Raw genomic sequence first — 12500 nt, 5'->3', positions numbered from 1 at the left:
GAGCCTCAGTCCATGGTGTGGCTTCCTGTACTGCACAGAGTGGCGGCTGCGGAGACGGCGAAACATCAGGCCAAGTGTAACATCTGTAAAGAGTGTCCGATTGTAGGCTTCAGGTATGTACACACACACACACACGCACACACACACACACACACACATATTTTCCCACTATACATTCTCAGGATTGTGTATTAGACTAAAGACCACATTGTGGGCGGGTCTAATTACGGTCGAATCCTTCCGTCACCAATCACAAGGACTGATGTCATGTGGTTGCCGTCAGAGAGCTGTCAATCAAGTGTCGTCATTAGAATATGAGGCCACGCCTACACCGCGCTCAGTTTAAGGTTAGGTTATATGATATGACAATATAATAATCAATATCATTATTTATCGATTTATTCAAAATGTTCTGTTTTTTTTTTAAATGTTAGTTTATAATTCAAAATTGTTTAATAATAAATCAAATAAATAAATAAATCGAAGTCTTGTCCTAACGTTAATTAGATTCATTAAAAATTTAAATTTAAAAATGATGGTAAAAGGTAAATAGAGGAAAATAAATATCTGAATAAAAAATTTACTAAATAAATAAGTAAATAAATGAAACAAATTACAATTGCGACGATAAATATTAAAATATATAATTATATATAAATGAAATAAAAAAATTTGTAGACATTAAATTCAAGCGTCATTGAGCTACTTTTTTTAAAAGTATTATACCTGATTTTTTTATGATTATATCTGATGTATTTTATTTATTTTGCATATATATATATATATATATATATATATATATATATATATATATATATATATATAGATAGAGAGAGAGAGAGAGAGAGAGAGAGAGAGAGAGAGAGATTTTGTCATCGTATCCTAGTTTCAAACTAAAGTTTGAAGTCATAAAAGACGGTTTAATAATTTAGACGGTTTATCCCGGGGCTTGGAGCGCTCAGCGGTGTCCAGACAGATGCTGACAGGTTCTGTCTCACACCCACATACAGTGTGTTTCCTGGGGCAAATGGAAAGGGCAGCGTAAGGTGCAGCTTTCTGTCTGACTGACCGACTGTCTGTTAGTCTGAGAGCTGAATCTCACCGAGGGCTCCGGCACTCACATTAACGTCAGAGTCTGTGCCGCAAAACGCTAAAGTTCAGAGTCAAAACCACGACTGAGAAGCTCGGAGACTCCGATGTTTAGGAATCGGCAGCTGGACGCACCAGCGGGGCTTTAACATGCTCATTATTTACAAATCTTTCATTATTTCTAGCATATAAGTCAGTCAAACTTTATAACTTGATAACAAAAAGCAAGCAATTTTTTTTTTCTAAAGAACGAATTTGGCTCCAAAATTTTGCAACCGGTGGCCAAAAATGTACGTTTAAAACAATCGGATACTTATTTATATACATATCTATTTATTTATTTATTTATTTATTTATTTATTTATTTATTTATTTACTTTTTGTCAATGGTTTAAACCTAGCATGTTCATTTGGAATAGCTAACATGGGCTGCAGGGGGGCACGGTGTCTTAGTGGTTAGCACGTTCGCCTCACACCTCCAGGGTTGGGGGTTCGATTCCCACCTCTGCCTTGTGTGTGTGGAGTTTACATGTTCTCCCCGTGCCTCGGGGGTTTCCTCCGGGTACTCCGGTTTCCTCCCCCGGTCCAAAGACATGCATGGTAGGTTGATTGGCATCTCTGGAAAATTGTCCGTAGTGTGTGAGTGTGTGTGTGTGTGTGTGTGTGTGAATGAGAGTGTGTGTGTGCCCTGTGATGGGTTGGCACTCCGTCCAGGGTGTATCCTGCCTCGATGCCCGATGACGCCTGAGATAGGCACAGGCTCCCCGTGACCCGAGGTAGTTCGGATAAGCGGTAGGAAATGTTGAGAGAGCGAGAACACGGGCTGCTTAGACACTATTCTTCTTCCTGTGTGTGTGTTCACATGATGCTAGTAGCTTGGCATAGAGTTTGTAAATATCTTGCTAACATTTGTCTTAGCTACGTAATGATCTAATAACAAACCAAAGGTTCAAAACCTTTTTCTTTCATTTCTTCATATTGTTCTAATTCATTCTTTTCATTGTTATTATATCAGCTATAAAAAGAAGCTAGACGTAGCTAGAGAAGTGCACGTTTAGCTTCGATGAATAGCGCAGTTATTGTGATTAGGTTTAGATTGTACAGAGAGGCCGGTGTGTACGTTGCTATGGAAATGTTTATGTAGTCATCTCGTGGACTCAGCAAAAAGACCGGATGAGAGAAAAAGTCAACAGAAACAAAACTCTATATAATCACAAGGTGCGTCTAGTTAATATTCACCTCTGATCACCATGGTTTCTGTAGTAACGCCTAGCTAGCCATGAAGAACAGCGTTAATCGCCGCAATACGTTTGTCGTAAGTTGTTGACTAGACTTTCTCTCTCTCTCTCTCTCTCTCTCTCTTTCTCTTTCTGTCTCTCTTTCTCTCTCTCTTTTCTTCTGTCTCTCCCTCTCTTTCTTTCTCTCTCTCCCCCCTCTCTCTCTCTCTCTCATTCTTTCGATCTTTGTCTCTGTCTCTCTCTCTTTCTGTCTCACCCTCTCTTTCTCTCTCTCTCTATCTCTCTCTCTCTCTCTCGCTCTTTCTCTCTCTCGCTCTTTCTCTCTCTCTCTGTCTCTCTCTCCCTCTCTCTCTCATTCTCTTTGTCTCTGTCTCTCTCTCTCTTTCTGTCTCTCTCTCTCTCTCTCTCTCTCTCTGTCTCTTTCTCTCTCTCTCTCTGTCTCTTTCTCTGTCTCTTTCTCTCTCTCTCTCTCTCTCTTTTGCAACCTCTCTCTCTGTCTCTCTCTGTCTCTCTCTCTCTCTCTCTCTCTCTCTCTCTGTCTCTCTCTCTCCCTCTCTCCTCTTATACAGGTATCGCAGTTTAAAGCACTTTAACTACGACGTTTGTCAGAGTTGCTTTTTCTCCGGCCGCACGGCGAAAGGACACAAGCTGAACTACCCCATGGTGGAGTACTGCACCCCGGTGAGTCTCACACGTTTACTAAGTTAACTCTAAAAGACGAAGAATTAATCGAGCCAAGTTACGGAAATAAAAACACCTTCTGCCCAACCTCCAGTGGCTCCCTGGGGTCCTTTCAGCTTCCATATTTTCTTTTCTTTTTTTCCCTTCTTTTTTCTTTTTTTTTTTTTTTATTGTGAACAAATAAGTGGTTTTATATGGAAGGTGGAAATCGTGTAGCGTCGCTCGTGTTGTTAGCGGCGTGCTATTAGCACCCGGCTGTAATGTAGTGTCGATTTCCCGCAGCTGTGAGGGTGATGGATATCGACTCTGTCCAAGCGTAATTGTTGCGTTTTGAATCCCTGCCTAGCGCTCGCTCCATGAGGCATGCAAGATGTGGGGAATGAAGATATGTTGTTATTCTGTGCCTGACTGCTCCGTGTGTTTGTGCCCGAGTTCTGTTCGGAGCTGACGGCTAGCACGAGGTTTTGAACTGATCGGTGTGAGAAATCTTTACGGTACCGGTGACACAAATCCCATTTCCTGCCTTAACATGACAGATGTCACGGTTTTGTTTTGTTTGTTTTTTTCCCAAGAATGTGTGGACACAAGATATAATCAGAAACGAACCGTTTTCGTGTATGATAGATCGGATTCTAGGCCGAGATCGACTCCGTTGACCTGGAGGTGTCTTGTCCTGGTTTGCATTAAAATAAGTTTGTCGTAAAGTTCGAACCTCTTGACGGAGTTTTTGTTCGAACGGTACAAAGTAAAGGGAGTCATTATTTCTAGAAAGCATTCTTATCTTGCATACGGGATGTGGTAGCTCAGTGGTTAAAGTGTTGGGCTACTGATCGGAAGGTCACGGGTGCGAACCCCAGGTCCACCAAGCTGCCACCGCTGGGCCCCTGAGCAAGGCCCTTAACCCTCAGTTGCTCAGTTGTAAGTCACTCTGGATAAGGGTGTCTGCTAAATGTATGTATAAGCAGCTGAAATAATCACTTGGCCTTAAAAAACGATTCGATGGTTTGTTTTCTGTCTTGAACTCAACTCTTAAATGTCTTACCGACCAATCAGAATCCAGAATACATCACAGCGCTATGGAATAAACGAGTGCGAGCCTCGGCGTGACCTCGTCACCTGTAGGGGCGACACGACGTGTTTATTTCAGCTCCGTGAACTCGTTTGTTATGACACTTGTACACAAAACACATTTAAAGTTCACGTTCCTGCTGATGAAAGAGACGGTTACGGTTCCACGCTCAGATCGATAGGAAAGTGGCCGAGCTCCGCGGGTTCCCGCTGTGGCCTTATTATTATCATCGCACTGCTTTTTCATTTCGCAGATATTGCTCTTTCATCTCCGAGATATTGGCTTTTTTATTACTCGAGAAAACGGACAAGTTTTTTTCATTCGGTACTTGCATTTGTGTGTAACGTGGGGTTTGGACCTGTAATGACGTCGGGGTTCAGGTGTGACGTGTGGAGCTGTTGGGGTTGGTGTAGAGGGGATGGGGGGTGGGGGGTTGTGTGGAAGTGTTGGGGGTCTGGTGTTTGTTTCTCGGTGTTGTTCGCAGCAGAAGTGGAGGAGTGTGTTGTGGAAGGAGGAACAGATGGATATTTGCTCTCCTTCCTCACTCCAGGGTTTGGGTGCGAATGCAGGAGTAAATAGAACTAAAAACCTTTTGACTTATTGAGCTCCGTTTTAGCGAGAGACCAGGAGAGCGCCGACAGGAACTCGGCTAACACACCTGCTTAGCTAGCAACACGTCAGATGTTCAGACTAGCTAATAATCCATATTAACAGGCGCTGCTTTATTTATTTATTCAAAGGGTCCTGAGGCCATTACAGACTCGTTCAATAGTGTGTTTGCTGTTTTTGTTGCTGTTTGTTTCGTTCGTTTGTTTGTCTTTTTCTTGTAGTTGTTTTTTTCCTCGTTTGTTTGTTTGTTTCTGTATTTATTTACAGACGTTTGTGTTTTTACCGATATGTTTTTCAATTTAAATGAAGTTCTGTTTTTTAATTTTTTTATCCCAGTTTTTTTTCCGGGCTTCTTTTGTATTTCTTTTAATTTCATTAATTTTTATTGTGTATTTTAAATGAATTGGAAAAAAATTAGATTTTGGGGGGTTTTTGCTTGTTTTATTTGTTTTTATTTACTTGCTTTATTTATTTTTTTTTTTGTTTCGTTATTTTTTTCCGTTTCGTTTGTTTGTCCGTTTGTCTTTATTCTGCTTTTTTCTTGTAGTCAGTTTAAATGAAGTTCTGTTTATTTATTTATATTTTTATCCCGTTTCTTTTGTATTTCTATTATTGTAATTTCATTTCATTTTTATTGTGTATTTTAAATGAATTTTTTAAAAAAATAGATTTTTTTTTTTGGCTTGTTTTATTTGTTTTTATTTAATTGTTTATTTTCCCCTCGATTTCTGTTATTATGATTTATAGCCTGTTATCATGACTGACGATCTTTCTGCTGCAGACCACCTCGGGCGAGGACATGCGCGACTTCACCAAAGTGCTTAAGAACAAGTTCCGCTCGAAGAAGTACTTCGCCAAGCACCCTCGCCTCGGCTACCTGCCCGTGCAAACTGTCCTGGAGGGGGACAACATAGAGACGTGAGTCCTCACCTCACACCACACACTCATACGATCGCAACACGTCGTCCAAACACCTGAGCCAACAATTTAACAACATCCAAAGCAATTTACAAAACAAGGTTACAGCCCCAGTGCTGAATGTGGCTCTGTGGGTCCCCGTAAAACTGAACCTGAAAAGGTGTGAAGAACAAAACCGTTGGTTATCAGTGACACCTAGGTGTTATAAGGCAGAGTTACTCGTTACTCTGGATTTCATTTTTGCGTAAAACAAACGGTCTTTGTTGTTTTCGCTTCTCTGTCTAGACACGTGGATGATCCGTCTTAGCGATAATTTGTGTGTGTGTGTGTGTGTGTGTTTGCGTAGGATTTATCCGTGCTGTCAGAAGAGTGTATAACTCACCGTAATGGTGTTTAAGATGCGCCTGATTAGTCTCTTCCGTAAGGTGGACTCTCCGCTTCGTATGATTTATGGCCTTCAGTCGCATTCTCCTTGTTTATTATCTGTCACACACACACACAAAGCCTGCTTCCGTAAACCATTACTCACCCGCTTTTTTCCGGTACTTCTGAATAAAATAATCAGCAGGACGCAGGATGGAGATTAGGTGTCCGAAAGACGGCCGCCGTATAAAAGTCGCGTTCCGAGCAGGAGTCTTGAGGAGTTTTCCGCCATTTTGTGCGACATTATGAAGGTTGCGAATTACCGATCAAAAGGTTTCGTGTGAAAACCCAAGCTCTTTTCTGTCAGGAAATTAAACTTTTAGGTTTTAGGGACACTATAAACTCGGGAAGGCTGGAAACTTTTATTGTTAAAAACACTAAATGATTAATATGTTTAATAAATACATAAAATTTAACCTATTAGAACCTAACAGTGCTGCTAGCCCCTCCTACAATTCTCCTGGCTCCGCCTCTGATCAGCAGGTTAACGGGTAAAAATATCAGACTAAAAAAAAAAGTTTTTGGTTCGAATTTTTTTTTTTTTTAATGCTTTGTCCGGTGGCAAAAATATACACATCCGTTCTTCTGTTTAGTTTAAAATATGTACAGCATCGTTCCTCCTGCAGAGAGAAATGTCATCGTCGCTCAGATGCCCTGCTGCAAATACACCATCGCTGTGTGTTTTACAGTGACAAATAACAGACAGATGAGAGGATAACACTCCCACAGAGAGAGAGAGAGAGAGAGAGAGCTTTCTCTCTGTCTGTCAAACCTACAGCAGGAAGTGACCTTGCTGAAACGGATTAAACCGTACAGACCCAGACACAGCTTTACGCAAATAACTCTACCACACAGCGAGTCGTAGTGACAGGATTCGTCTTGCTTATCGTTATTCTCTCGTCTTCCTCCTCTCTTTCACTCCTCCACACAAACATAGCTGCTGAGATCATTTCAATACACCGTAATCCTCCGTTTTGATCAGTCCGAAGGGCACGATTCATTTTCCCCAATAACGAATCACAGCGTTTACATTAATCCGTTATCATTGTTCCACATACGTGGTTATTAAATTTGTGTACTCGTTGATACGGGGATGTTTTCTGTAAAAGAGACGTTAGATTCGCGGTACCGCTTTGTTACGGAACAACTTCCTTTGTCACGGAACAACTTCCTTTGTTGCGGAACAACTTCCTTTGTTACGGAACAACTTCCTTTGTCACGGAACAACTTCCTTTGTCACGGAACAACTTCCTTTGTCACGGAACAACTTCCTTTGTTACGGAACAACTTCCTTTGTCACGGAACAACTTCCTTTGTCACGGAACAACTTCCTTTGTTACGGAACAACTTCCTTTGTTAGGGAACAATTTGTTAGCGCTTTGTTACGGAACAATTTGTTAACGCTTTATTACGGAACAACTTCCTTTGTCACGGAACAACTTCCTTTGTTGCGGAACAACTTCCTTTGTTACGGAACAACTTCCTTTGTCACGGAACAACTTCCTTTGTCACGGAACAACTTCCTTTGTCACGGAACAACTTCCTTTGTTACGGAACAACTTCCTTTGTTAGGGAACAATTTGTTAGCGCTTTGTTACGGAACAATTTGTTAACGCTTTGTTACGGAACAACTTCCTTTGTCACGGGACAACTTCCTTTGTCATGGAACAACTTCCTTTGTCACGGAACAACTTCCTTTGTTAGGGAACAATTTGTTAGCGCTTTGTTACGGAACAACTTCCTTTGTCATGGAACAACTTCCTTTGTTACGGAACAACTTCCTTTGTTACAGAACAATTTGTTAGCACTTTGTTATGGAACAATTTGTTAGCGCTTTGTTACGGAACGATTTCTTTTGTCTTTCAGTAGTTAAACTAGTTAGTGTAAATCTAAATGGATAAAAAAGTATAATGAGTCTTTGTTATAATAAAGAACATGTTTGTTTAAAGTACTGGAATAAAATCCTTATACGTATACGTGCAAGGTTCAGGTTTTCAACATTTAGGAAAGTGTGCAGAATCAATCGAGGCGATTTGACCAACTCTAAACGCATGAAAAAAGGATTATGGATATGAAAGTGTTTTAATACTCAGCTACAGTAGCCATAAAGCTCCAGTTACGGGCATAAGGAAGGTGATGAAAGACTAACAAACTTGTCTTTGCTAAATGCTTCCTTTTTGGGGGTAAAGAGAAATCAGAAACATGGGATTTTCCTTAAAACAGTAAGGCTTCGTTAGTACGCATGGAGAAAGAGTGTGACCGAGTTTGCAGGTTTATATAGAGTGAGAGAGACAAAGAGAAATCAGTCCAGTGTGTCTGCTTGTCCTCTCTGTGTATATGTACAGGGAGCTTTAACAAGGCATGCTGGAACCAGTCCTGACAGCATCAACAAGCTCGAGCCAGCCAATAAAATCTGTCTGTATCTTTCATACCACGCAAACACAATGCTGTTTCACTCTATATTTCAACCTCGAAACCTGTCCTGAAAAAGCAGGAGATATCAGGACATGATTTTTTTTATGAAGGACGCTTTGAAACAGAGTGAATTAAATTGTTTTAGAGCCTTGTCTGGGATTTAAACTCATGACCCTTCAGTCGGTAGCGCATTCATTCACATTTTCCGAACTTCTCGGGTCACGGGGAGCCTGTGCCTATCTCAGGTGTCATCGGGCATCGAGGCAGGATACACCCTGGACGGAGTGCCAACCCATCACAGGGCACACACACACTCTCATTCACTCACACACACTCACACACTACGGACAATTTTCCAGAGATGCCAATCAACCTACCATGCATGTCTTTGGACCGGGGGAGGAAACCGGAGTACCCGGAGGAAACCCCCGAGGCACGGGGAGAACATGCAAACTCCACACACACAAGTTGGAGGCAGGAATCGAACCCCCAACCCTGTAGGTGTGAGGCAAAAGTGCTAAGTTGGTAGCGCAGTACCGCTGTAATTTATTTCCCCTATTAGGTAAAAGAGGTGGGCTTTAGACCCTTTTCAAGGTTTTGTAACGTTCGTCGAGGAGCTACACGGTTCAGAGACGCTTGAGGACTTCACAGATTTAAATATTAACGCTATAGTGTTATTTTACAATCTGTAAAAGTCACGCTGCTTGCTGTTAGCTTTAACACGTCAGTTCAAGCCTTTGTTCGAATGAACCTCAGCGACCTCATTCGTCTGTTAGGGAACTCTGCTAAACAAATTCAGAGGCAATGTTAGTAGTTTGTTCAGTCTCTAGGATCACGCTGGAGGTCTTTTCCCGTGGTGCACCCTCTAAAATGTTCCTAGCATCGAACAGGAAACTGATGGAGATCTATAAAAGTCCAAATTTGCAGGAGTGTAACGTAAGAAATAACCCTGACGTTCTAACGGGCCTAAGTGATGTGGAGTACGGAGACCGCAGCCGGCTGCCGCTCGCTCTCGGCCACGGATGACAGGCGCCGAGCTGAGAGGAAGGACAGGCGGGTAAATTTAGGCAGATCACATCAGCTCACATCGCGGTGTGCCTCTGCCGCATTGAGCTGTGTAATAAAACCTTTTTCAAAGACAGGGCAGCCTCAAACCGAGAAGTCAGTCTATGTGGCTTGTTGTTGTGGATTTAAAAACACACTCGCGCACGCTCGGCACGTCTCCAAACAAGTCTCAAATAGCCTCAGGGGATATTCCAGCTCTGGAAGAACAAAAACACATTCACCTCAGACGTTAGAGGAGCGCCGGTTAATCCGGCCATATGCTCGTCGGGACCTCATTAACCTGGCACCCGTTGAAACGGCACTTAGGGTTCTGCACCATTTGGTTCTGAGAAGAGAAAATCTTCTAGTCTGCTTAATGTGGTGGACTATTAAAAAAAAGATGTCAACCTAAAAAAAACCCTGAAAATGAAGTGGCATTAGAAGGACAATATGCACGACTTTTAGTTTTTGTGTTATCGCTAACGTCCCGGTCCCGATTTATTCAAGACATTTATTCAAGAAACTTTTACTGTTCTGAGAATTATTCTGGAATTTCTCGAGGTCATTTTCTGCTCGTTAGTAAGAAATGAGAAAGAAATCCTACTTTTTATTTATTTATTTATAGCTGCGATAGTCGATTGTTTATTCCTGGGTTGTACAAATAACTGTGGAGGATATGTAGTAGGTTATGAAAAAACAATGTGTACGGAAAAACAGGAACTTTTGCGTGGGTTCGGATTTAAGGCGTGGGTTCGGATTTAAGTAATTTTATTGACGTTGGTCTCTACGGGACACAAGATCCAGGGGACGGGGCTTTGTGAACCAATTTGGGCCAAATGTTATGGAAACCATTTCAGTTAAATTAAATAAGTTATGAAATTCATCCATGAAATAAGTTATCGTTTACGTTATAGCAGCTGAAATGTAAGGACCTCAGACTAGAGGTCTTCACGGGTCCACTTAGTTCCGAAAACCCGAGGTCCGACCCGAGACCCGAGCGGGTTCGGGTCTAAAAGTTACACGTGTGCCTCGGACACAAGTCGGGTCTAATGATAGCGACATCGGGTCTCGAGTAATTTAAAATGAATGTGTTTTTTACCGAACGGACCCGAGAAGACCCGAACTACTGTATCTCGTGTGTGTGTGTGTGTGTGCATTGACTCGAGTCCTTTTCCAACCTCTCCTCTGTTTGCCAAGACCGCTTGGGACATGTGGCTGTGACGTGTGACTGGCGGTAAGCTAATTTTTGTTGAAACAGACCTGTCAATCAATTTTGAATCCACTCTGTAGCGTTTACTTTAGTGTAGAGTTACGCAACAATCTGGTCCAGTCGTGTTTAAAAAAAAATTGCCGTCGGGTCGGACTCGGGTCTAATTTTTTCGGGTTTGCCTCGGGTCGAGTCTTTCTTAAAAAATAAATAAATAAATTATGCACGTCGGGTTCGGGTAAAAAGTGGTTCGGGTCACTTCGGGTCGGTTGCATTTCTTTAGACCCGAGAAGACCTCTGTCTCAGACTGCTATGAAATGCTGACTCTGGTGACTCTTTTCTAAAACCCAAACACAGAGGTAAAGTTGTTAGAGAAACTAAAACAATTTAACAACACTGTAGTAAAATAAAAAGAACAGACTTTTACTTTATTTATATATAACTCAAAGTTAGCAGCTGTAAGACGTAAGACACAAACTCGGTCGTCCCGCTGAGAAAGGCGTTCATGTGCTGAAGGCACGTTTATCCACCATTCATGTTTTTTTAATGAAACAAACTCAAAAATAGAGCAAGGGATGCGTTCAGGTTTTAAGCTCCGAGGCTTTATCCGCCAATTAAACATTTTATCTCCCATATAAAAATTTGTCCAAAATGATCAAATAATTCGTCTGTGTTTAAGGCTTTCGGCTCATTTCACTGCAGATGAGGTTTGATATTTTCTGTGTGGTGAATGTGTGTGTGTATTTTTTATTTTTTTTTATTTTTCAGAAAAGTAGTTTAGTCACATGTCAGAGATGGTGCGAGAGCATGTGTTTCTGAGCGCACGTGGGTGCAGCGGAGCTTTAATCGCTCGGGTGGAAAGCAGCTTCATTTCTGCTCTGAGCTGATTATAGATAATTACAATAACAGAGCCTGGAGAATGAGCGGGGTGTGAAGAGAGGCGTGAGGTTATTACGCTCCTGACACGGGAATTCATTACCGTGATCGCTCTGATGAGTCCGAAGAACCGGGACGTGAAACTAGCTTACGAGAGAAGCTACCGATTTAGCAGATTTAGCCATTCTAACACCAGCCGTAGTGATTTAGAAACAATTTGAAGCACGGTTACCATGGCAACAAGACAAAGTAACCGGGGGCGTCAACAATTCTCTCAGACACGTCGGTAGATCGAGACTACGTTACGATGGAAACGACGTTTTACGTTCGTTTTTTTACGTTAGCATTAAGCTAAATGGAGAAGTATCGACAGTTTGTCACAACTGAGGACGTTTTATGAATACAGTGAAATTTATTTCTTCGTATGAACTATTTCAGGTTTGAAAAAAGGAGTCATGAAAAAATTCTGTATGATGAACAATTCGTTTCTGTATGAAATAAACGACTCGACCTGGTTTGAGACGAACGTGACGTGTTAGCAAAACAGCTAGCTTACTTGTTAGCTATTTTAGCCTAGTGGCTTTAGTGCGGATTTAAAAATAAATAAATAAAATGTCTCATCTTTTTAGATTTGGGGAAAGAGGAATTATTTATTTATTTATTTGTTTGTTTGTTTATTTATTTTACCCAAACCATTGTTTTGCTTTGTTATATTTCTGAGGCTGTGTTACAGTTATAGCAATGTTATTACCAGTTATTACCACACGATTCCCTACTGGCTGTCGCATGCGAGTTCTCCGGTACTGCAGGTGGTGCTGTTTATATTTTTCAACAATTTTCAACAATTTCTAAAAAAAAAAAAAAAGATTCTGCTCATTTGCAACAAATAATAGTTTTATTTTGTCTTATGAAATTAGTGAGAGAGAGAGAG

The 12500-nt window shown here is 41.4% G+C and overlaps 1 protein-coding gene across 5 annotated transcripts in view; it reads left to right on the top strand.

Moving 5' to 3' along the window:
- The window catches only part of LOC113651474 (utrophin), a 126861-nt gene that overhangs the window by 97221 nt on the left and 17140 nt on the right, over nucleotides 1-12500 (top strand). For 4 of the 5 annotated variants that reach the window (XM_047807273.1, XM_047807274.1, XM_047807272.1 and 1 more), the window contains 3 exons: nucleotides 1-113; nucleotides 2897-3008; nucleotides 5468-5604. The exon at nucleotides 1-113 is cut by the window's left edge and continues 54 nt beyond it. In XM_047807273.1, the coding sequence (XP_047663229.1) occupies nucleotides 1-113; nucleotides 2897-3008; nucleotides 5468-5604 (362 nt within the window). Of the gene's footprint in view, nucleotides 114-2896; nucleotides 3009-5467; nucleotides 5609-12500 lie in introns of those variants that run through there. The other variant, XM_047807276.1, reaches the window with a different exon arrangement.

The sequence above is a fragment of the Tachysurus fulvidraco genome, chromosome 23 (assembly GCF_022655615.1).
Source record: "Tachysurus fulvidraco isolate hzauxx_2018 chromosome 23, HZAU_PFXX_2.0, whole genome shotgun sequence".
NCBI lineage: Eukaryota > Metazoa > Chordata > Actinopteri > Siluriformes > Bagridae > Tachysurus > Tachysurus fulvidraco.
Note: the sequence above shows the minus strand (reverse complement) of the source record. Positions and strands in the feature narration are given on the sequence as shown.